At 54.0% G+C, this 23,185-nt stretch overlaps 10 protein-coding genes across 10 annotated transcripts; 6 read left to right on the top strand and 4 right to left on the bottom strand.

Annotated features, from left to right (window-relative positions):
• Positions 1-411: 411 nt before the first annotated feature.
• Positions 412-2,309, top strand: A1O1_03643 (uncharacterized protein; the record flags this gene model as incomplete). The annotated part of the gene is made up of 3 exons (XM_007724544.1): positions 412-1,105; positions 1,174-1,389; positions 1,486-2,309. The coding sequence occupies 3 exons, from the start codon at positions 412-414 to the stop codon at positions 2,307-2,309; spliced, it is 1,734 nt and encodes a 577-aa protein (XP_007722734.1).
• A 280-nt stretch (positions 2,310-2,589) lies between these two features.
• On the bottom strand, positions 2,590-4,281 carry A1O1_03644 (uncharacterized protein; the record flags this gene model as incomplete). Its single annotated transcript, XM_007724545.1, has 2 exons — positions 2,590-3,500; positions 3,591-4,281. The coding sequence occupies 2 exons, from the start codon at positions 4,279-4,281 to the stop codon at positions 2,590-2,592; spliced, it is 1,602 nt and encodes a 533-aa protein (XP_007722735.1).
• A 560-nt stretch (positions 4,282-4,841) lies between these two features.
• On the top strand, positions 4,842-5,752 carry A1O1_03645 (GINS complex subunit 2; the record flags this gene model as incomplete). The annotated part of the gene is made up of 2 exons (XM_007724546.1): positions 4,842-4,955; positions 5,117-5,752. The coding sequence occupies 2 exons, from the start codon at positions 4,842-4,844 to the stop codon at positions 5,750-5,752; spliced, it is 750 nt and encodes a 249-aa protein (XP_007722736.1).
• A 134-nt stretch (positions 5,753-5,886) lies between these two features.
• Positions 5,887-6,599, bottom strand: A1O1_03646 (uncharacterized protein; the record flags this gene model as incomplete). The annotated part of the gene is made up of 2 exons (XM_007724547.1): positions 5,887-6,204; positions 6,300-6,599. The coding sequence occupies 2 exons, from the start codon at positions 6,597-6,599 to the stop codon at positions 5,887-5,889; spliced, it is 618 nt and encodes a 205-aa protein (XP_007722737.1).
• A 734-nt stretch (positions 6,600-7,333) lies between these two features.
• A1O1_03647 (uncharacterized protein) lies at positions 7,334-11,066 on the bottom strand (the record flags this gene model as incomplete). The annotated part of the gene is made up of 3 exons (XM_007724548.1): positions 7,334-9,165; positions 9,214-9,315; positions 9,368-11,066. 3 exons carry the CDS (start codon positions 11,064-11,066, stop codon positions 7,334-7,336), a joined length of 3,633 nt encoding a protein of 1,210 aa, XP_007722738.1.
• Positions 11,067-11,584: 518 nt separating this feature from the next.
• Positions 11,585-12,470, top strand: A1O1_03648 (uncharacterized protein; the record flags this gene model as incomplete). The annotated part of the gene is made up of 2 exons (XM_007724549.1): positions 11,585-12,109; positions 12,222-12,470. The coding sequence occupies 2 exons, from the start codon at positions 11,585-11,587 to the stop codon at positions 12,468-12,470; spliced, it is 774 nt and encodes a 257-aa protein (XP_007722739.1).
• Positions 12,471-12,650: 180 nt separating this feature from the next.
• A1O1_03649 (uncharacterized protein) lies at positions 12,651-13,299 on the bottom strand (the record flags this gene model as incomplete). Its single annotated transcript, XM_007724550.1, has 2 exons — positions 12,651-12,897; positions 12,950-13,299. 2 exons carry the CDS (start codon positions 13,297-13,299, stop codon positions 12,651-12,653), a joined length of 597 nt encoding a protein of 198 aa, XP_007722740.1.
• A 489-nt stretch (positions 13,300-13,788) lies between these two features.
• On the top strand, positions 13,789-16,249 carry A1O1_03650 (uncharacterized protein; the record flags this gene model as incomplete). The annotated part of the gene is made up of 3 exons (XM_007724551.1): positions 13,789-14,267; positions 14,318-14,393; positions 14,441-16,249. 3 exons carry the CDS (start codon positions 13,789-13,791, stop codon positions 16,247-16,249), a joined length of 2,364 nt encoding a protein of 787 aa, XP_007722741.1.
• Positions 16,250-16,940: 691 nt separating this feature from the next.
• A1O1_03651 (uncharacterized protein) lies at positions 16,941-17,831 on the top strand (the record flags this gene model as incomplete). The annotated part of the gene is made up of 3 exons (XM_007724552.1): positions 16,941-17,027; positions 17,163-17,349; positions 17,473-17,831. 3 exons carry the CDS (start codon positions 16,941-16,943, stop codon positions 17,829-17,831), a joined length of 633 nt encoding a protein of 210 aa, XP_007722742.1.
• A 1,605-nt stretch (positions 17,832-19,436) lies between these two features.
• On the top strand, positions 19,437-20,936 carry A1O1_03652 (glycine cleavage system T protein; the record flags this gene model as incomplete). The annotated part of the gene is made up of 1 exon (XM_007724553.1): positions 19,437-20,936. One exon carries the CDS (start codon positions 19,437-19,439, stop codon positions 20,934-20,936), a length of 1,500 nt encoding a protein of 499 aa, XP_007722743.1.
• Between the last annotated feature and the right edge of the window lie 2,249 nt (positions 20,937-23,185).

The raw sequence follows: 23,185 nt of genomic DNA on the forward strand, positions 1-23,185 counted from the left end.
GACGTCTGAAGAGGACTTTGTGTCCCCCTTGGGTTAGAATCTTTCGGATCCGAAATCATAGCCTTGGGATCTGGTATCTGGCAGACGACTACTTGCATTCTGTTGCTTCTCCTTTGGAACTTAGTATCAGCAATTCGAGGCTCTGCACTCTCTTCTACGTCAGCTTTATCAGGGAGATCTGAAGAGGACTCGGTGTCCCCCTTGGGTTAGAATCGTTCGGATCCGAAATCTGAGCCTTGGGATATGATATCTGGCAGAGGATTACCTGGACTTTGTTGAATTCTTCTTTTGAATTCACCATCTGCAATTTGAGGCTCTGCACTCGCTGTCAGCTCATTTTGCCCACGACAGTACTCAACGATCACCTTTTCCGCCACTGCACGGCTTGTGCAGCGCCCAGAAGCGCCCAACATGTCTGTCGCCATCCAAGACACCGATAGCAACACGTTGGCCCTGTTGGGCAAAAAGCAAGTCCTCAAGCGACGATTCGGCTTCTGGTCCCTGTTTGGATTCGCCGTGTGTGAATTGATCACCTGGGAAACTGTTCTGGCCTTGTTCAGCCAGGGCTTCGACAATGGCGGTCCGGCAGGCTTGGTATATGGCTTCATCATAGCCTGGTCGTCCACTTTCTCCGTGTACTCGGTCATCTCGGAGCTGGCGTCTATGGCTCCTATCGCCGGAGGCCAGTACTACTGGGTCTACATGCTTGCTCCACAGCGATACAAAGTGTTCTGCAGCTACATCATTGGTTGGCTCACAACTCTTGCATGGGTAGCGACTGTTGCAACCGAAACCATCTTCGCCGGGTCCATGCTTCAGGGTCTCATCATTATGGATCACCCCGACTACGACGCAAAGGCATGGCAGGGGACGCTGTTTGCCTGGCTGGTGATTGCGGTGGCTATCTTCATCAACATTGTCATCCCGGGCATGCTTCCCAAATTCGAGATCTTCATCATCGTCCTCCACATTGCTGGGTTCATCACGATTCTGACACTCCTTTGGGTCTATGCTCCCCACAATTCGGCCTCGTTCGTCTTCACCACCTCTCTTAACGAGGGCGGCTGGCCGACTCAAGGCTTGTCTTACTGCGTCGGCTTCCTTGGTAAATGCCTCTTCGAACTCCAATACTAGCTATATGTATATCGTTGCTGACATGATTTGGGGAAAAAGGCAATGTCGCCACGTTCGTCGGCGCAGATGCTTCTGTCCATATGGCCGAAGAAGTGGCGCACGCCGCTAAGAACATCCCACGCGCCATCTGTGGCAGCATGATCATCAACGGCATAGTAGGCTTCGCCATGATGTTGACCGTGCTATTCTGCCTCGGCGACGTCGACACCGTGCTGGACTCGGCCACTGGATATCCGTTTATGCAGGTCTTCTACGGTAAGTCTCTCTACCAGCTCCAGGACATTATTTCAACCCAAATTATGCATTCGCCTTCGTATACAGATTGTCACGCAAAACGCTGACATGACCTAGATAGCGTCCAATCTGTTGCAGGTGCCACAGTGATGGCTGCCCTCGTGCTCGTACTGACATGGGCTTGCGCCACGGGCATCATCACGACCGCCAGCCGGATGGCGTGGTCCTTCGCACGCGACCGCGGCACGCCTTTCGGCAAAACCATCAGCTATGTTTCGCCGCGGCGCAAGATTCCCATCGTCGGGGTCTTCGTCGTCACCGGTCTGGCTGCGCTTCTCACCCTGATCTACATCGGCTCACCCACCGCCTTCAACGACGTCATATCCCTCACCATCACGGGCTTCTACTGCTCGTATTTCCTGCCCGCAGCTTTCCTGCTCTACCATCGAATCAAGGGCCACGTGCTCCCCCACCAGCAGGACACCCCCGGAATCCCGATCGGCGACGACACTGTCGACGCCGCCTCCGGGCCGTTCGAGAAAAGCGACGTGCCCAAGGACGATCCGGGCGCCAAGTCGACATCGCTCGCGGACAGGGACGTGGAGCTTCCCGCGATAGAGCCTCCCCTGGAACAGAGCCGCCACCACTCGGTGGTGCAGGCCCAACTGATTTGGGGCCCATGGCATATCCCGGGGATTTTCGGCATCATCAACAACGCCTATGCCTGCGTGTACATGATCTTTGTGATTTTCTGGAGCGTGTGGCCACCTTCGACGCCCGTGGACTACCAGACCATGAACTATTCCATCGTCGTGACTGGAGGAGTGGTCATCTTCAGCATCATCTGGTACTTTGTTCGTGGGCGGAAGGAGTACAAAGGACCGTTGATCGATGACGAGGTCGCCGCCGTGTTGAGGCTGGGTAGCGTTGTTCATGTCTGAGCGTCTCCTTGACAGCGACATGACCATGAAGTAGCCGTGTCTCTTGTTGAGGAGTTAGATAAAAGAAAACAAAGGATCGTGTGACACAACAGAGTTATGGCAATCCGGGATGTACCACTATCCACATGAAGCAAACTCTACCACCCTTTGGGCGTCTAGCTGCTAGGCTTTCTTCCGAGGTCTAAACTCTGGTTCACAGCAATATGTACATATTGAGGAGGAGACCCGCTCCAGGTGCGGGTCAGCAGGACTCAAAAAGTATGAAAACGTGTACAATCAACTACCACATGAACCGTTGCACGCTCCCCGGCTCCTGTGGCCATTCGAAGCCTCTATACAAGAACACGTAGCAGGTGACGAGATTGATCATGGCGTACCATGTCAATTCGATAGCATTCGAGTACGAGGCCGCGACTCGTAAGATGGCCTGCAGGCTGGTTGGGGAGCGAGGCGCTAGAGGACCATGGCCAGAAGAGCTTTTCTTCTCTGACACAGCTTTGCTTTCCTCGTTGGACGATTGGGGGATATATTCCGGCACGGCCATGCGCCATGTGAGCCAGGGAATAAGAAAATATCGAGGCTCGACAAGCGGGGCGCTGACCAGCGACAACGACGTAGTAACAAACCAGACCAGCACCCAACTCACCCGCACGGTTTCGTCTCCATACAAGACGCGACTTGGTGATTGATGTGGCCGTCGTGGTTCCGTCGTAGGTCCACCAAGAGCTCCAAGGACCAGACAAGCGCAGACATAATAGACAGGCACGGCGACGTATTTCAGAAGCCAGTGTTGTCGCAGGATCCGGAAGACGTAGAACGTGTAGTGTCTATTATCAGCGAGAGTGAATGGGTGAATGATGGTGTTTAAGTTGACGGTGACGAGCATAAGGGTGAGAATGACCAGAGTCGTGCTCAATCTAGGCAGACGCTGGCGGAAGGTCGGAAGGTGAACAAATTGCGGGAGCAAGACAGGCCAGGAGAAGAAGACGATCAACGGCCAGATGTAGAGCATTTGAGGGAGGTGCAGCGTTGCGATGTGGTTGTCTTTGTCACCGAGGACGACTCCGCCATTCCAGGCGACGAAACCCGCGAACGCGCCGAGAAGGGACAGTTGCGGCCATAAGTCCAGAAGCAGTCGCGGGACCAGTATGAATGCGGACTGACCTAGGGAGATACTCGTGGTAGGGACATCTGCAGACAACTGTTAGAGAGCCCAAAGAAAATTAGAAAGGAAAAGCCGCTGTTAGATCACGGGTCGGCGGAGAGATTGCTCATTCTAACCTTCAAAGTATGCTTCAGACACAGGAGGATCATGGAGCTTTTCGACTCCAATCTCTCGTCTGACGCTTTCAAGCACCTGTAGTCCTCCCAGGTAGACCGCGACCCAGAAGATATTGGTCTGCCTGGTCGCAAGGCTCACCAGGCCAGCAGCCAGATGAAGTGCTTGGTACAGAAACTTGCTGCTTCCTTTTGCGGAGGTGCCAGCAGACCAGAAGATTTGAGCCAGAACGACCGTGAAGACGCTGAACAGGTCGGTGTAATACAGAGCAGAGAAGAAGAAGATCAAGGGAAACAGAATGATGCTGAACTCGCGCTGTAGGATGCTTTCGTGGCTGACTGTCTTCCTTTCCACGGCCGTAAGAATGTACAGTGCGACAAGTAACATGTAGAGCAGCAGGACGTTGGTGGATCTCCATTCGTTCAGGGATGGTTTGAAATCGAGGGAGACGAAGTCTCGCACGGAGTTGACCATGTAGGAGAAGATGTAGAGGCCGGGCGGAGTGGTGATTTTCGGATCCCATTGTGTCCACTTGCCTAGCCAGTAGGCCTGGGCTTGAGGCACATGGAAGAACTCATCCAGGTAGGGAACCGGGACGAGTTGGTTGACGAGCCGTCGCCATGTCATGTGTAGACTGGTGATCAGGCCGAGAACGAGGACTCGGAGGAACTCTGGGCTGGTGAAATATGACATTGGCGTAGGAGTAGGGACAGAAGGGACATTAGCCAGAGGCGCGCAGCAGTAATGTAGTCCTTTTTCCGATTGCCTATCTCCGCATAAGAGTAGTGGTTGAAGAGTGGTTGGGAATACACTAAGAACAAGCGAGAGAATGCCCAGAAGTGGTCTGGTTGAATGTTGCCACGGAAGTGTTCTATATTGCCGATTCCATTGTGGTGTCCAGTCAGCCAAGCATTGATGCTGTAATTGACATCGAAGGAGAGACGCAGATATACTGTGATACTGTTTTCAGGTACATCATGAAACTCGTGACGAGGCTCCGGAGAATTGTTTGTCTTGAAGACACATATCTCGCTCCTCAGCCTTGTCGGGGCCGCCGTACTAAAGCGGCATGACACTCTGCTCGGCGCGTCACGTCTCGTTAAAGTGCAACACGCCGAATTGGGGTTCTGGCTCTGGCTCTACCTCTGGCAATGACCTCTGGATACGATAGATGCCACTGCGTGTTTGCTCATGACTGAGTCCGCGCTCCCGTACAGAGCAGCCAGGCATACGGAGCAATAACAGCTGTGACCATGGCCTTCTCGAACCCTCCAGGCCTCCTCCCCACCGAAGTGGCATTTCTCTGCGAAATGGAACAAGTGACCATTGTCCCGCGCCAGCGGCTTGAGCGCCTCGACTTACTGGGCGTAAGTCTAGTCCAATTCCACGCCTACGACCTCTGCAACACATAGAGGTGCGGATGCAACCTCCCCTGCCATAGCCCCGGTCCCAATCAGTTCCCCGCTGCAGTTGCGAGAACAAAATAAAGAGAAGAACTAACGTCTGAATGGCTTGCTTGATTGCACAGGGTACCACACGACCCCTTATACCTCCACAACGAACAAATTTACCCTTATGGCTTGCCATTCTGTTGAAGCGCCAACGTCGAGCGAATATCGTGCCTCCTCCATGGCTGTACGTGGAAAGTCTCGAAGAGATCCTGGAACTAGAGACCAAGCATTTCCAAACCTCGTTCTCCTTGCCTCCCGCGCCCTCCTCGGTGGCCAGACAAACCGACTTCACGGGCAAGTCCTTCTACGCATCGACTCCGTTCGTGGAATCCTGCACGGCGTCCGCCGTCCCGAACGCGCTGCCATATCACTGGTTCGAAATGTCAGAGATGTTGCTGGACGCCGCGAGTGACGATATTTCCGATCCCGACAGGGTACGGCAACTGCTGAGAGATGTGAGGGAAGTCAGACTGGCCAAGATGCGCAAAGAGGTGGAACTGTTGTCGGGCGACGGCGAAGGCACGCGCCTAGACGGCGTGGGGGCCATGGAATTGGCCGAGTCCCGAGGCTTCCTTACTGGGGTGATAGATGGGCTTCGTAAGATCGATGCTAGCCGAGAACAGGCGAGACGGGATCGGGAGGATGAGGAAAGAGAAAACCGAAGGTATAACGACGAAGATGATGACGACGAGGAGGACAACGAAATGACATGAGATGACCATTCATAAACACGTTCAAAAAATGGGTTATGTTCGTTAAGAGCAGCATCATGCATGGACCACACTCCTCCATCACCTTGCTTCCCAAATACGGCTGTTCGTGATTCACACTCCAGAGAAGACCTCGGTCACGAGGTGGATGGAGGAGCAGTGGCAGGAGTCCCGGCTGCATCTTTCTCCTCCAGTTTCCGCCTGGCGGCCAATATCATCTCCTCTCTGCGTCGCTGGAGCATCCTTTGCCGTGCTTCTTTGCTGCTGGCCCACCCCGGAGGCGGCGTCTCTTCCTCTCTTTCCTTGCCTTTCGAGTTCACTTTGGACTGTAGGTTATATCGCGTGATAAGATCTGGAGGCGACGGTTTGGATGCCGCCAAGGTAAGAGGGGAGGATGGCAGGGACGATGTCGTCGTGGTCATGAATGAGATCGGAGGCTGAAAAGAGGGCGGCGCCTAGATACAAAGGACCCGAAAGTCATTAGCGTCTGTCTCTCTTCCAATTCCAACTTGATCCATTCTCGACCTGCTGCTTGCGACGGTGGACTTACCGGATCCAACCCTCGTCCCATAAGCACACGTTCCGTAGTGGCTTGCACACTCCCTCTGTTCCGATGTAGGTCCCACATGATATCGCGCCGGTTTAGTTGCGGAAACATCTGCGCTATCTGGTCGACTTGCGCCGGCGTGAAACGCAGGCCTGCGCTGCGCGAGGAGAAGGTCTGGCTGCCATCGGTGCCGGACCCGGGACTTGACGAGAAGAAGTATCGATAGATGAAATATCCCAGAACGGCCACGAAGGCAAGGCTGGGGATAGAGATGCTGGCTTCTTCGTCCAGGGCAGAAGACATGATCTGGTGAGATTGCGTGGTCGGGGCCGAACCCTGCGAAGGCGGCGGGAGTGAATGGCCGTACAGCAGTCCTGATGCGGTAATGGTAGTCGATGAATCGTCAGGAGGACTGTCGAAAGTCTGTCAATGATGTAGATAACGTAGTAGGCCTCTTACGTCCAAGATTAATGGCGTCCTCGACAAGTAATTGTCGTCACACACTTATATAGGTAGATGGCGGCGGCGGCGGCGGCGGGAGTCAAACGATGGATATAGCGGCGCCCGCCAAGTGGCTGCCGCGGCACTGCTGCTATGTGGAAGTCATGCCGCCCTAAGCACGGGGTGTCTTTTTGCAGCCTCGTCTACGATCGCTCTCAACCCTCAGCCTTCATCGATCGAGACGCTTAACTCGACGCCTACTATCAGTATCCAAAGTTCTAGAGGTGTGTTCAACAGCTGTGTCCAGACCTATACAGCCCCTATCGCCGGTTTAGGTGCTGCGTACTAGTTTGTCAGCTACTCTTCATTCACCCACATGGGATGGCCATATCGAGGAGATTGCACTTTAACACGTCTACACAACCTTCCGAAAACGATGTACTTGCATGGCACGCCAGACAGTGTGAGGATCTCTTCCAGGGCAGTAGCTCCATTCGGGCACTCTAGGGGAAATGTATCGTGCTCTTTGTCTTCTTGAAGCATGCTGCTCCCATACCCATTGGGGAAGGATATCAGAAATAACCAGGACCTGTGCATCACGACTTGCCGCTATCCCAACCAACCCAAGTCCTGGGCATTACTCTCCAGACCATCACCTCCCCACTCCTCAAGTCTCCAACCTTGAAGCTCTCCTCCCTGACCTTGGATCGCTTTCCCTTCTCCAAATCCCGGCCTTGTTCCCACGCCCGGATCTTCTTCTTCGTCCCGTCCCAGTCAATCACCACAGCAACATGTTCCGGTTTGCCCACGTCAACGCTATACTTGGCGTGCAGGCCCCCTTTATGCCCAGAGAACCTTGCATTCCGGAAAGTCACAATGTCACCAGGTCGAATTTCATCGTATTGCTGCGTCGAGGCGTTGCCCAAGTTGGCATATACGAGAGCGCCATAAGCTCTTGTGCCAACTGGCAGTAGGGCTGTAGGATGTGGTCGGAGCAGTTCAAGGACCAGAGATCGAGGGGAACCGTCGCCAACGGTGGCACCAAGGCGGGCCCCTGCGGCCCTAGCTATCTGCGCGCCATACTGGCTCGATGCCGCTTCGAGCTGGTCGCGCCGTGGCGGCTGCGGTGGCCGCTCGTGATTTTGCTCCAGTGTAGCGTGGGATGGATCTGCCGCATCGAAACTAGCGTTGATGGTTGTCTGGGAATAGTCCATGTACAAGACGTAGATGTCTCGCGAAATGGTCGTTCTACCACCACGCTTGGATGAAGAAGTAGTCTCCATCTCATACAGAATGTCGGATCTACCCTGCAAAGACGGTGGAGGGATGTTCTCTTGGGCCCACCACATCGAATCCCTTCCTAAGTCAATATCATGAGCGATGAAGCCTTGCTCAATACTGGCCCTCGACTGGTCCACCGAACGGCGAGAGCCGGGGGCAGATCTTTTCGCATCTAAAGATTGGCGTGGTGATATTGCCGGCGGTGGAGGCGCAGCCTGGGGCATAGTCGACAAATAATCACCTCTTTCGGCTGGCGGCGGTGGTGGAGGAGGAGGGTTTCTATCGGCCGGTGGAGGCGGTATGGAACTTTGCACAGGTGTAGCACCATACATGTCGTCCTCTTCAAGCTCCTCTTTCGGCGATTGCAGCAATGGTGTGTACTGACCCTTGCTATGGGTAGATGGAGGGGCGTGTTGAGGTGCAGAATATCTGTACGGGTCGTAGTCATCGTCATCGTCCCCTCTCGGGCCAGGGATTGGTGGAGGGGCGGAGCGAGGAGCGTCAAGGGACTTTTTCGCTTTTGGGGCGGGCTGAGGAGGGGGTGGAGGAGGAACATCGCGGTGTGCAGCAACCGGAGGCAATGGAGGCGCGGCCCGGACGGGCGGGCTCTTTGGTGGTTTTGTCGCATCGTCCGTAAGCATTCCCTCATCCAGACTCGACTCTCTGTTATGAGATTTCAAGGCATCCTTGTGTTTTGCGCTTGAAGCAATGTCGGTGTCATAATCTCCGTCATACTCCGTAACCTCGTCCTCGTCACTGGCATCGGCGCTCTGTGGCTGAACTGTTGTAAATGGTCGTGAGTCGCTTGTTGATCGGCGGCCAGGAGGTAGTCCCGGTGGCGGAGGTGGAGGAGCTCTAGATAGAGGAGATGCGTTTGTTGGGCTTATTGGGATCGGAGGCGGAGGGCGACTGGTTCGCTTCTCACCTGCGGGATGATTGGCGGATTCACCAATCTCCAGTCTGGGAGGCTCTGGTACCCTCGTTGGCGGAGGAGGCGGAAGACCGGAAGGGCTGGTCGGGGGTTCAGGACCGGTAGACTTTTCTGGAACACTGTCCACGGTAGTGCCTTGGCCATCCTCATCTTCGCCATCGGATGACTCCCCTGGGGCTGACAGCCCTCCTGTAGGGATCGGCGGCGGTGGTCGGGCTGGTAAAATCAGTCAAATGCTCGATGAGAACTTCGAATGCTACATACACGTGGGCGATTGAGGTGATGGAGGCACAGCTCTTGGGCCAGGTGGTGGAGGTGGTGGTGCAGCACCTGTGTCGCGCGGCGGCGCAGGAGGAGGCGCTCGGTCTGTACATGCTCAGTATGTCTTTCTCACCCGGGTGTTAAGTTACCGACGTACCTTGAGGTAGTGGTGGCGGAGCAGCGCGTTCCGTGGAACGCCGCTGCGGTGGTCGGGAAACATAGTCGTCTGCTTCCGATTGAGGCCCAATTCCTTGAGGTGTGGGCTCCGCGGTCTCGTCCTCCTCACTGTCGTCCGCCGCGGCAGGCTCTTCAGGCCGCTTTGGTCCAACGCTTGACAGACCTGGTAATGCCATCATGCGCACCGGTGCAGCTCTCTCTTGGGGGTCTTCCTGGTCATGCGGGTCCGTGGTTTGCCTGTTGGAGTCTGCCGGCTTGGGTTTCCTGCCGGCTCCTGGATGCCCCATGGGACCTGGACTCCCAAACATGCCCATCATCCCCATACCTCCGCTCATCTTGGCCATGCGGTCTCTGAGTTCACGTCTGCGGCGGATCTCGGGATCTTCATCCTCATCCGCATCGTCTTCCCCTTCATCTTCGTTTGCAGCCTCAGGTTCATCCAGGACGGAGTCATGCTGGGCGACCTCTGATGGAGGTTGACCAGCGCCCTGGGATCTTGGTCTTTCTTCTTCAGTAGAGGTCTCCGGAGCATCTTCCTCATCTGCAGCTCCTGAATCATCGGCATCGTTGGTATCACTCACCAACTCACGCAACGGCTGGGGTTGCGGTGTGAGGCTGGCCAGATTAGATGGACGGCGAGGCGGAGGTTCATGTGTCAAGTCTTGATGCTGCTCTTCAAAATCCGCAGATGAGCGTCCGACCGTCTCGTTGGTCTCAGTTTTCAAGAGGGCTGCTTCTGCTTGTGGGGTTTGTTCGGCAGACTCTGTGGGTTCCACCCGTCTTTTCAGCGGCTTCTTTGGCTTCTCCTTCTTTTCAGCATTCCGGGCAGCTTGTTCAAGTTGCTGCTTTTGTAGTAGAGCTATCCTGTCTTTCAGGCTTTGCGGCTTGGGTTGATCGTCCGCCTGGGTATCTTGTTGAGGACTGGGAACATCGAGGGCCTCCCTCTGTTCCGCCTCAGCATGACTCGGATCCTCCTCACGCTGGGTTGATTTTGAGACAGGAGCATCCCTCGGCGGAGGAACATAGGCATTTCTGCTAGGCGGAGGAGCAACGAAGGGCTTCTTGATAAACCCGGAAGGCGAACTCCCGGCTGGCTTGTATGGGGTTATTGGCGCAGCAGCGGGCTTGTTGAATGCAGCGATCCGATCTCTGAACGAACTCGACACTGGCTTCTCTGCAACGGGAGGGGGAGCCTTGGAGCCTGATGCTGGGGAATGAGGCGCCGCGCTCTCGGGTTCTGCCTGTCTGCTCACAGCTGCCACCGCGCCCCCGTCCTCTCTAGAGAGCGTCTCTTTCTCCTTGTTCGTCTCTGTTCCCTCTTGACTGTGGCCTTCCGTAGACTCGGCGGGCTGAGGACCTTCAGTGTGCTCGTTGAGCGGAGGGGCAGGCTGCGACACTGGAAGCTCTTGGGCCTGATCGGAGGCTTCTGGAACAACCGGCGCACGTCTCGGTGCTCGCGCTGGCCGTGAAGGAATGGCCGGTTCGTATTTCTCGACGAAATTCTTCGGAAATATGCCTTCCAGTTTCTCCCCAGCGGCATTCACGTATTCCCCGGCGTACCACTCCGCATCTTCCTCGGCCGTCACAGTGATTATCTGGCCATTCTCGAAGTTCAGATCATCCGGCTCCTCGGACTTGTATTCGAAGACCGCCTTGACCTTGAAGGGTGGTGTAGGCATGTTGGTTGACGACAAAACTTCGATCGCTAGGGAGATCTATGCGGTGTGGTACTGGCAAGTTGAAGGTCAATTGATCTTACTCAACCCAGCGGTGACGCAGTATCTGCGCCACCTTACGCGGAAGACTGTGCCAAGGTGAGCGTAATACCGCAAAAAGAGGGCCCTTAGGTAGCAAGTAATCGTAAGCCTCCAGGAAACCCGAATCTATAAGAGGAGGTTTCCTTGAATGAAAGAGTGAAGAGAGAGGGACAGAGTTGGGCGGAGCTGGCTACGGTGCCGCGGGCGTTAGGGGTGTTGTAGTAGTAGTAGCATTGACGGCGCGCAGTCGACGTGGGGCAGCACAGTGGCAGTTTATCTGTCACTTGCTACAAAATAGTATTTCTCTCGCCTTCGGTCCCGAAATCGATCGCAACTCGAAGCTGGCAAGATTTGACTGACGGTTACTCTACTCGCAACTGCCTCCCTTTCTACCACGGCGGTGAGATTCCTCACAACGAGAGCCTTGCGAATGGCAGGTGATGGCAGACAAGACGCCGAAGGATGACGCCGAAAGCCGCATTCGTGCCACAGCCCTCACACATGCCTTGGATATCGAGGCAAGAAAGAAACTACAAGCTCGAATCGCAGACCTCGTAGTCGAGGCTTTTGACTTGCCATCGAAGCCAGATGCTGACCCGGCACGCCCGCAAGCCTCTGATGCATCGTTATTTAAAGAATGCCTGGGTCTTTTTCAAGCTTCAGATCTCGACGATCTGATCTATGAACGAAATGTAGACAATCGCTGCGGCTATGCTTTGTGTCCGAAGCCAAACCAGAAGTTGGCACATAACGGCCAGAAGGTCTGGAACAGAAAGGGAGGAAAGGAGTTTGCTCTTGTCGATAAGGCCGAGTTGGAAAAATGGTGCTCGAGATCTTGTCGGGACAGGACAATGTTTATTCGAGGTCAGCTGGGAACAGAGCCAGCCTGGCTTCGAGAAATCAAAGCCGTTGATATCAGATTGCTAGAGGAGTTCAATCCAGAAAGTCTGTCCGACTCATTCCATGTAAGTATTGCCACCTAAGGGTTGTCCGGCATCACGCAAGATCCCTCTTCCCAGCACATCGTCCATCCTGTTTTGTGGCGTGAGTCTACCACGACACAGCTGACGTCTGCAGGCCCTCTCCCTTTCCAAGAGCGCCGACGAAGGCCTGGCTAGTAAAATGCAAGAACTCGCGCTCGAACGCGGTGAGCACAATGTTGCCGGAGATCCCGAACCGGTTGCCATTGTCGAAAAGTTCAGCGACGCCATTCCGAAAGCTCCGAGGCCTCAGTCGCAGGACGATACAGTTGAAGGACACCACCCACGGAATATCCGTCCTTCCAAGCCTTCAATGACTGGATCTCGAGCACCGAACAAGAGCTAGGACGGCGAAGAAGTCGTAACCCGTCCAACGGCTAATTTCTGCCTTGGTTCCCTCCATGCGGGCAACTCTTGGAGGCAATGATGGCACGATGAGCACCAGTTATCCTGATATGTCTCTATTGAAATTAAGATGGACAGATGCAGACGGCTGGTAATTGGGAAGTTTGGAATCTATCCCATATCATTGACCAAATGCAAAATATGCTCTTTCCAGAGGCTGTCTCTCATATTCCCAAGCCAACCAGTCACTTCTCGTTGTCGGCAATAAGCCCATGCTGTTCACTTTGTAGACACCCAGACCAAGTAGGAGGCATTGCATCAGTATGTAAGCTGCCTTGATTCCCAGCATTTGCGAACGAGTGCCTGGGCTTTCGAACCTGGAAAAGGCCATGTTGGTCTGCGAGATAGCTTGGATGGGATTCTTGAAACTGCTTTTAGTCAGTACTGGAGGTGCACAGGGCTTCAGACCAGGCGACTCACAGCATGAAGACCATCATGATGGAGAATATTTGGAGCGAATTGCCAGACATATATGCCATGATAGCCTGCATCGGCACCTGCTTCGCAGGCGCAAGGGCAACCTCCCACGCTTTCTTGAGTTTCAAGGTCTCGGTCTCTTCTGTAGTTGGCACTTTCCTGCCTGCGACTTGTGATTTCTTTGTCTGGTCAGTACACGTCGTCCTCAGACTATGGGTATGACCAACCTGTTTCCCCGTAATCGACTTCGCGGCAGAAAGACCGGGCGGGTCGGGGATGCTGCTTGCATTTTTCGGTTTGGCGGGGAGACCATTGTTCAGTTCAGCAACCCATTTTGGCGATGGAGCGACCATCTTGTTGTAAAGTATCGTTGGGATGATGGAGTGACGATTCGTTGATTGTCCGTCTCTCGTATCTAGAGAGTAGAAACACCTCGCTGGAGTTACACCGCAGTCCACGATCACTAGTACGATAGGTACAATAGAGGTGGTTGGGTGGTGACTTCGGGGACGGAACATCATACACCCGGGCCATAGTACCTTAGTCAGCAGATACAACTCCTATTCCGACCTACAATTTGCGATGTTGTCGCGGCCTGCTTCATACTTGTTTCCGCCATAAGAGATACACCTCTTGACATATTCATTTGCTACCTCTTGAACACCCGTGGATGTCTTTGATCCTGTCAGAGCGATCAGGATGAATCCAACACTGCCAACGTTGTTGAACAACCTGTGACTGAGTGTCGAGTCCTCTCCATCCGACAACCCCGGCCATCGCCACGAGCCCACTACGACCCAGGATACATATTGTTGTTGACTTGACTCAACACATCCCCGAACATGTCTTCCGGGCATGGAGACGCAAAACTTTTCGCTCGGGTAAGTTCCATGTGTTATGTTATCATCCTTTTCCTCGATTCGGGTACCTCTACAGTCTTTCATCTCCCGGGCCTGAACCACCTTCCCCTTGCTCTTACACGAGAGCTCTTCGGGACAACGCCGTATCTCAAGAAGTGGCTTCTCAAGCGGGGCGGCACAATCTTAGACCAGAATCATGCCCATAATAGATACCCGTTGGTCACTGCTGATGACTGTTCTAAATGCTTTGGACTCCATGCTTACATCGATGAACAGGGGAAAGTGGCCGAATTGCGGCAAGAACTGACCAACCCGGGAAAGAAAGACAAGAACCATGCGGCGAAGAAGAACGCTCTGAAAAAGATTGTCGCCAACATGACGATGAGCAACAACGATATGGTTGCACTGTTCCCCGACATTATAGCCTGTATGCAGATTCCAGTGCTCGAGATCAAGAAAATGTACGTCAGGAGCTCAATCTAGTTGATGTCTGCCACTGAACAACGTCTAGGTGCTTCCTTTACCTTCAGCACTACGCCCGCTTAAAGCCCGATATTGCGCTCCGAGCCTTGCCTGTCTTGCAGGAGGTGAGAAATCCTCTTCTTCGTGCTCTGAGGATTCACTAATTCTGTAGGATATGCAAGATTCAAACCCTTTGATTCGTGCACTCGCATTACGGACATTGTCATATATTCATGTCCGAGAGTTCGTCGAGGGCACCATCGAACCGTTGAAGAGGTTGATGGTAGATCAAGATCCATACGTGAGGAAGACGGCCGCGTTCACGGTCGCCAAAGTCTACGACCATGATAAACGTCTGATTGAAGTGTCAGATCTCATTGATAGGCTCAACAGGATGCTGAAGGACGACAATCCGACGGTGGTTGCAAGTGCACTCGCATCGTTGCAAGATATCTGGGAGAGAAACGAAAACATCAAATTGACAATCGACTATGCGAGCGCGTCCAAGATCGTCTCCATTCTCCCGGACTGCAATGAGTGGTCACAGACATATGTCCTTGAAGCTCTGACCTCCTACGTCCCTCAAGATTCAGGAGAAGCACTTTTGTTGGCGGAGCGCATAGCCTCCCGACTTGCGCATTCCAACTCCGCCGTCGTGCTGACCTGCATCCGCGTCATGATGTATTTGATGAACTACATCTCGGATCAAAGGAAGGTGGAGGAACTGTCGCGGAAGTTGTCGCCGCCACTGATCACGCTTCTGTCCAAGCCACCGGAGATTCAATATCTCGCTTTAAGAAATGCCATTCTAATCCTGCAGCAGCGCCCCGAGGCTCTCCAGAACGACATCCGGGTTTTTTTCTGCAAATACAACGACCCCATATATGTGAAAGTCACGAAACTCGAGCTGATTTTCATGCTGGCGAACAAGAGCAATATCGCGGTGGTGCTCAACGAGCTACGAGAATATGCGACCGAGATCGACGTCCAATTTGTGCGGAAAGCTGTCCGTGCGATCGGAAAACTGGCGATCAAGATCGAGTCGGCAGCTCGGCAATGCATCGACACGCTCCTCGAGCTTGTGAATGCGAAGATTCCGTACATCGTGCAAGAAGCGACTGTGGTCATCAAGAACATTTTCCGGAAATATCCCAACCAATACGAATCCATCATCTCCACCGTCATCGGGCAGATCGACGAGCTCGACGAGCCAGAAGCGAAAGCAGCCATCATCTGGATCATTGGAGAATACGCAGATCGGATTGATAATGCCGATGCCCTGCTTCAGGACTACCTCTCCACATTTCACGAGGAGCCGATCGAGGTCCAACTGGCCCTGTTGACCGCCACGGTCAAGCTCTTCCTGCACCGGCCCACTAAAGGCTCGTCCATCGTGCCTGGAGTCCTCAAATGGTGCACCGAAGAGACGGACGACCCAGACCTCCGCGATCGAGGATTCATGTACTGGCGCCTCTTGTCCACCGACCCGGTGACGGCTAAGAAGGTTGTCATGGGCCCCAAGCCACCTATCACAGCGGAGAGCGAGAAGCTTGACCCCGTGACACTGGAAGAACTCTGTCTCGGCATTGGCACGCTCGCGACCATCTATTTGAAGCCCGTGCAGCAGGTGTTCCGCGCCGCGCGGCCTCGTCGACTGCAAGACTCGCCTGCGCTGCAGCGCAAGAAAGAGGATCTCAACCGTGCACTCGGGTCTCCTGGCATGAACCTGGCGTATCCGTCGCTGATGAATGCGGTCACGACGCCAGGTGGCACGCCGGTCGCAGGCCATCAGTCTGCAATCGAGGCAGCAGATGAATACTTCAAGAATTTGAGCCTGAGCGACAACAGCGGTGGCGACATTCTCACCAGTCCTACTGCGGGTGGCGTGGCTGGTAATGCGTATGTGGTCAGCCAGAGTGCGCCGCAGCAGATTTACCATCCTCAAGCAGGCGTGGCCGGCAATGGAGACCTCTTATTGTAGGTCGCCAGTTTAGGGTATCTGCCTCTTCAGCGTGGGCGTCTGGTACGTGCCCGAACAGCAGATCCATAGGACATCTATTCCAAATTGAACACTGGGCACGAGAGACGAGCTGGTCGCGCAGTGTCCGGCCGCCTTTCCTGTACATGTTTCTCCTACACAACCAGTCTGGTCCCGTCAGTGCTAAGGTTGTAGAATGTCCATTGTTGTTTCTTCCCTTAGGTACCTTCCCGGGCGCGTAAATGTACGTACAAGTCAATTTACCGAGTCAGATGGTATGGATTTGTTCGACGGTTTCAGTAGAATCCCGCACGACATGTAGAGCGACTTCATCCATCAAGAATCTCACTGTAGAGCCTCAGTCAGGTATGTATTAATATTGCAGTGCTGTGAGCAGTCAGTAACACTTTACCATCGAGTCAGCTCGAAGCACTGTGACGTCATTACTGACTCACACAAAGTACATGCAAGGTCAAAAGTGTGACAACTGCCCTCACTGCGTTTTGCAGCGGTTTTTGTGTTCAGCGGCCTGCAGTGCGTAGTAGGTCCTCAACTCGAGGCCAGAACAACATACCTTATATCTTGAACCCCTTTGACTGAACGGCCTACTATTCTCTATCTTACCACTTGCAACAGAAGAAACAACCTCCATGATCTTCTCGTTGTCGACACCCTCCAGAGTTTCCTCGCCATCATGGTCTCCCTCCTCGTCACCGTCTTCATCATCCAGCTATTCTGCCACCTCGTCTTGACAATCGGATCCAAACCCATCAACGACCTGGTACGTCTTTGTTTGCCACTGCATTGCAGCGCATCGCAGCGCAGCACCTATGGAGGAATCCCTGTGTTTCAGCCCCTCCTTTTTCGTTCTTGTTCTGGTTTGCTAACGTTGTCTCGTGTATTTCGTAACGAAAAGTTATGGCAAATCTACTGCAGCCTACCGTTCGGATCGTCGCGTGCCATCCAAGAACAGATCCGCCTGCGCCGTGAAGTGGTGCGCCTGAAGAGAGAGATGAACGCAGTCAGTGCGCAGGACGAGTTCTCGAAATGGGCGAAACTGCGGAGGCAGCATGACAAAGCTCTGGAACTGTATGATAAACAAGGTAAGAAGAGGAAAGAGAGAGACAGAGGAGCAAAGCTTGCGACTCAGACAGCAGAGACTAGTCTTCCTATATGGCAAAACACAAGTGAGCAGCAGAAACTGACATACAATTATTTCCATTTAGCGGCCGCCGTGTCATCATCTCGAGCGTCCTTCGATACCAAAGCCACGGCGATCCGGTGGACATGTACGAGCGGGCTGCGGTTCGCGTTGCAGTTCTGGCATGCGAAGACGCCGGTCTTTACTTATCCGCGCGGCTGGTTCCCTTGGTATATTGAATGGGTGCTCGGGTTTCCCAGGTGTCCGTACGGCGGGGTCAGCATCAATGTCTGGAGCGTCGCTTGCGGAACGGTCATCGCTTTGGTCTGGGAGGTGGCGGTCTACATGGTACAATACGTGCGTGGGACGAAAATGGGCGCGGGCGTGGAGAAACAAAAGGCCAGAGTGCCAGTGCCAGTGCCGGCGGAGGAAAAGAATAGATGAAGACGAGAGAGCTGGAAAACAGAACGATAATCATATGGTCATGATGAGAAGCGACATGGCATAGCTCCTGTGTGCACACTCTTCATATTCTTCACCAAAAGGTAGACTCCCTCGACAACAGCAAGAAGGAGGGCTTGTGTCTGCTTCATCAGAGATATGCAATCATTTCTCGTCACTGACCAGCCATGCTCATTTCGAGGTCATGGAGGTCTAAGTGCTTGACTCTATTGATTGGAATGTCATCACTTGAAACCACAACGCCCTCGATCTTGTTCTCTGTTGCGCTTCTCCCCAAAATGCTTCTTCTGGACGATGCTGGTATGCATGCCCGTCTTCTTTTCTTGTTTCTTTTTTCTTGGGGGTTTCCATATTGAGCTCCTCACCATAGACGGGGTCTAGTCCCTTCGAAAGGACATCTGCAAGCCTAGCTCCCTGGAGAGTTCAGCCGCCGCTTTGCCATAAGCTACAGACCCAAAAAGAATGTAGTGGTGCTCCGCGCCTCAAGAATAAGCCCCGTCGAGTTACTCGGCAGCAGCAGCAGCAGCTTCTCCTTCCCCACCGAAGCAAGGAAGCAGAAAGTGCGCGGGCGCGAGCAATCGCATAACTATGTGCATGTGACGAATTGCGCAACCTCCAGATAGATTCGACTCTTGGACCCTCCAAGACGCACTACCCTGAACCCGACTCCCAGTGTCAAAACCCTCACCCTCTCTTCCGGCAGATCGCCACGACCAAGTCCCAGCCATCCACGTCAGAGCGTCTAGCCGAAACCCGAGGGACGGACTCGTATCTTCATCCATCCAGACGCCCATCGGCTTTCGAGCATGGGACAACAGATCGGGGACCTGCACGGAGTACAGGCGACGATGAGGTCGGAGTGCGGCAGGATAGGGTCTGTGGAGGAGAGCGGGAGGCAGAGAAAAGAATTGAGAGCCGCAGTGAAAATGCTTTTATGGCGGCGCCTTTCGGCAGGTCCTAACGTTCCTCGAGACTCTCGTCTCAAGGGTAGGGTGGTCCGGGGACTTTCTCCCAAAGCTGGCTTTCTCTCCATCAGAGAAGAGAAAGCATCGAGGGTGTGCAGAAGACAGAAGCTGTCCTCTGATGTGCGTAAGCTTTGAAATGCGATCCTTTGAACGCGGAGACCTTGTAGGAAAAGGGAAAGAAGAGAAGAGAGAAAAGGAAAACGTCTTGGAGGTGTTAGACATGAACTTTTCGTGACAGGCAGACTAATTCACTAACAGACACAGCGCTAAGGAGTTAAGACGAACACAGTTAGTCGCTGTCTAACTTGCACCTCCAACTTGATCCGCGCATGTCTCCGACCTCGCGGCCCAGTCTCCGTCTTGCTCGCGCTACTATCATTCAACTACACCTGATTTTCCGCTGCTTGTAGACAGAAATTCCAGATACCAAAGAATCTTGACGGCATCGAATTGGGTCTTCGTCACAAAACCAGACTGTTGTGAATGCCCTGGGTTTGTCAAAGGCTGTGTGGAGGAGGATAACTAAAGCGAAGCAATCCCACCCGGTCAAGATCAAGGTCGAGATCCGGAAATCTGTTTGTTTATATCAGGGAAGTCGACCATCTGAGTCATTCGAGTTGCCATGCCTCCATATCGAGGCTTTAGGCCGCTACTGGCAGTGAGCTCTCGAGCATGCAAAGCTACCTCGTGCGCACCAAGAAGAGAATTGAGCAGTCTCATTAATTCTGCGGCACAAGCACCCCAAAGTTCACGTCTGTCGACACAGCAGCGATATGCCCAGCCACAGCACCAATGTCGCTCAACACCCTTGTCAGGTCTGGTGAGATGCTCGGGACAATCGACAACCGTCTCTCCACGTCGAGCTGCCTCGTCGTCCACTTCGGCATCTGAGAAAGAACTCAAGCGCACGCCGCTGTACGACTTGCACACGTCGCTCGGCGCGAAAATGGTGCCGTTTGCCAACTACGCCATGCCACTGGAATATCCCGACCTATCGCACCGGGAATCGCACCTGTGGACGCGGACGAACGCATCCATCTTCGATGTGTCGCACATGGTCCAGCACAGACTGTCCGGCGAACTGGCCGAGGAATTCCTGATGACCATCACGCCCAGCGCGATCGACGAAATCGAGAAGCACCACTCGACCCTGTCGTGCCTGCTGAACAAGAACGGCGGCATCGTCGACGACACCGTCATCACGCGGATCGGCAAGGACAGCTTCTACTTCGTGACCAACGCCGGCTGTCGCGAGGGAGACCTGGCCTTCATTGAATCCGAGATGGACGAGTTCCTGAAATCAAAGGGCAACCCCATGGACAAGATCAACTGGCACATTCTGGACCATCACGCGCTGGTCGCCCTGCAAGGGCCCGCGGCCGCGTCGGTGCTTCAATCTTTGGTCTACAACGACACCGAGGACGAGAACTACGACACCTCGCTCGACACGCTCTACTTTGGCACCAATCGCTGGTTGCAGTTGACGCTGCCCGAGTCAGGCATGAACACCCCGTCCCTGCTCATCAGCCGCACGGGCTACACGGGCGAGGACGGGTTCGAGATCTCGATCCCACCCGAGAATGGCGACGCCACGGAACTGGCCACTTCAATCGCAAAGGCCCTCACCGCCGATTCTTCCAAGGTTCGCTGGGCGGGTCTGGGCGCCCGCGATTCCCTCCGCTTGGAGGCCGGCATGTGTCTCTACGGCCACGATCTCAATGACACAATCACTCCGCCCGTGGCCTCCCTGGGCTGGCTGGTGGGCAAGTCCCGCCGAGTCGAGAACCCCACGCCGCCGTTCAATGGCCATGAAATCATTAATAAGCAACTGGCGTCCCCCAAAACCATGCCTGAGCGCCGTGTCGGGTTTCTCGTGGAGAAGGGCCCGGCGGCACGGGAGGGGGCAGAAATCGTTGATCTCGAACATGACAACGAGGTGATCGGGCACGTTACCTCGGGTCTCCCTAGTCCCAGCATGGACGGGCAGAACATTGCCATGGGTTACGTGAAGAATGGCTTCCACAAGAAGGGTACAAAGGTTGGAATCAAGGTCAGGAAGAACGTGAGGAAGGCTGAGGTGGCCAAGATGCCGTTTGTGGAGTCCAAGTTCTATCGACCGTGAATTCAGTGCAGAATGCTTGAAGCCGAGGTCAATCCAGCTTGGTCAGCTACGACCTAGGAGCGAGGGGTGGCAGAGGCTTGCATATCAATAATGGAGGAATGGTGCTGGTTTGTAGTTGGTCGGCCCTCTGGTCGAAAGATGACAACTGGGAAAAAAGGTCTACAGGACCAGTGGAATCAAACCTGGCATTACTCTTTCACTCAGTTGCCAAGAGCACTTTTGTTGTGGTGGTGATGGTTCAGCACCGCTAGGGATCTTCGTTTGTTGAGCTCAACGCATCATATGAAGATTCCAATAAGCAAAAACATCAGCATGAGGGGGCCGGGTTGGATTGTGAGAAGGCAGATCGCCTTCACCAGGCTGACAGCCCCGACTGCAACGGACCAGGTGGCGTTTGATCAGTTGCACGCTCTCCAATGCAGCCATCATGTCCGAGGTGCAGCTTCGGTTCCTGAAAGTTGTCCAAATATCAAGTACGGAAATAATATCGAGGCGTTAACAAACATGTACCACTTAACTTGGCCAGTGAGCGAATCTCTTCTCGCTCATGAGAGGATACACGCTTCAGCTACGCCCTGGCGTCGAGAGTGGATTCTGTTGTATTCCCATCGGTCAACTAAGGCCAGATCCCGGCATTGAGTCGCTGAATTTGGCTGCTGCTCGATGAGACGGCTGGATCGTCGTGGCAGGTAAAGACTGCGTTCCGAAAATGCAAGCAAGGAGTTCGATTAACTTTTGACATGCGTGTCGCCAGGCCAGTGATGCGCAGATTGAGTTCGCTCGGCCCCTGCAGCCCTAATCCCTGGGATGGTTGGGGGCAGGTCGAGCTCAAATGCCTGCCATGGTAACAGGCTTCGTCAAACAAGAGAGGCGATCCGATGTTTCTACCGCTTCCGCAGTTGCGGACTGACTGGAGACCACCACTTCTCCAAGACTTGGGAACGGGTACTGCCGTTGGTGAGGATGATGTCTGGGTGTGGTTATCCGGATTTCGATAGCCTGTTGTCCTCGATTCCCTCGGCAGAGGCCCAGAGCACCGTCATGTTAGGCTTTGAAATGGCACCATTCAGCGGCAGACTAGGAGAGGCTTGCCAAACAGTAGTTGAAGATTCGAGGACGGAAAAGCTGCTTCTCGAGGACAAGAAGCCGGAAAAGCACCGATAATGGACAATCCTCAGCCCCCAGACCCACAGAGCGTGCTGCACTCTGGGGCGGCCGGTATCTGGTAGATCGGGATAGTAGACTGACTGTCACTGACAGACGATCATTTTAGTTCTTGAACCTTGATCCATCGACAGTCCTTTGTGACAATGTGCAATCTATAGTGTGACTTACCACCATGCCAATGGCCGGCATTCTGGCCAGCATCTCCTGCAGCAGGTCCCAATACTGTGCAGATTGTCGGCTGCTGTGCGTCACCTGGTAAGGCAAGCCATATTCGCACCAATGCCGGTCACGACAGTACGTTGAGCATCCTCTGTGTTCCTAGTGTGCAGCGGTGACGTTGTGGATTAATCCTCCTCCTCCTCCTCCTCCTCCTCCTCCTCCTCCTCCTCTTCCCATGAGTCTCTCTTCTTCCGCTTGTCAGTCAGGCTGTCTGTGTTTCTTTTCAGCCGTCTATGAGGGGCTTGACGTGTCTCGACCTGGTACGGAAGGAAGACTTGGTGGCTTTGGTCGTGACGTCGACGGGCGTTCCGCCCCTGTTTGAAGATTGGAAAGGTTAGGAGGACATTGGTCGCCGGTTCGCGAACGAGCAAATGAGGAACGTATATCAAAGTGCCGATGTCATCTGATTGTGACTGAAGCGTGGTCACGACCCGCGTTTTCCCTAGCCATGGCTAGCCGAAGAGACACACGTTGGAGGCTGGCTCGAAAGACGGCGGACATCTGACAAGGGTGGTTGGCAGGCAGGCTATCTGTCTCCCTGGCATTAGCAGAGGAAGGCAAGCAGGCATGGTACTTTGTCAGTCCACCTCCTCCTTACAGGTGCGATCTTCTTGCTAACGCTGACTTGCAGCTCACCTCGGTCTTTTCGTTCTCACGCCCTGTCATGGAGCTATGTCTTGACCGAGGATGATTTTCTATTGTCGTCATTTGTGTCCAGGGCCGGTGGCTATGCACACCCTCTCTCTCTCTCTTCTGGACGAAGGGTGGACAGCGTGCCTTGTTTCCATGGTGTGCTGCGAGTAGTTGCGAGGAATAGTCCAGGTGACCGTGTCTCCTCCTATACATCTTCTATTGTTCCTAAG

This window comes from Capronia coronata (genome assembly GCF_000585585.1).
Source record: "Capronia coronata CBS 617.96 chromosome Unknown acBCG-supercont1.3, whole genome shotgun sequence".
Taxonomy (NCBI): Eukaryota; Fungi; Ascomycota; class Eurotiomycetes; order Chaetothyriales; family Herpotrichiellaceae; genus Capronia; species Capronia coronata.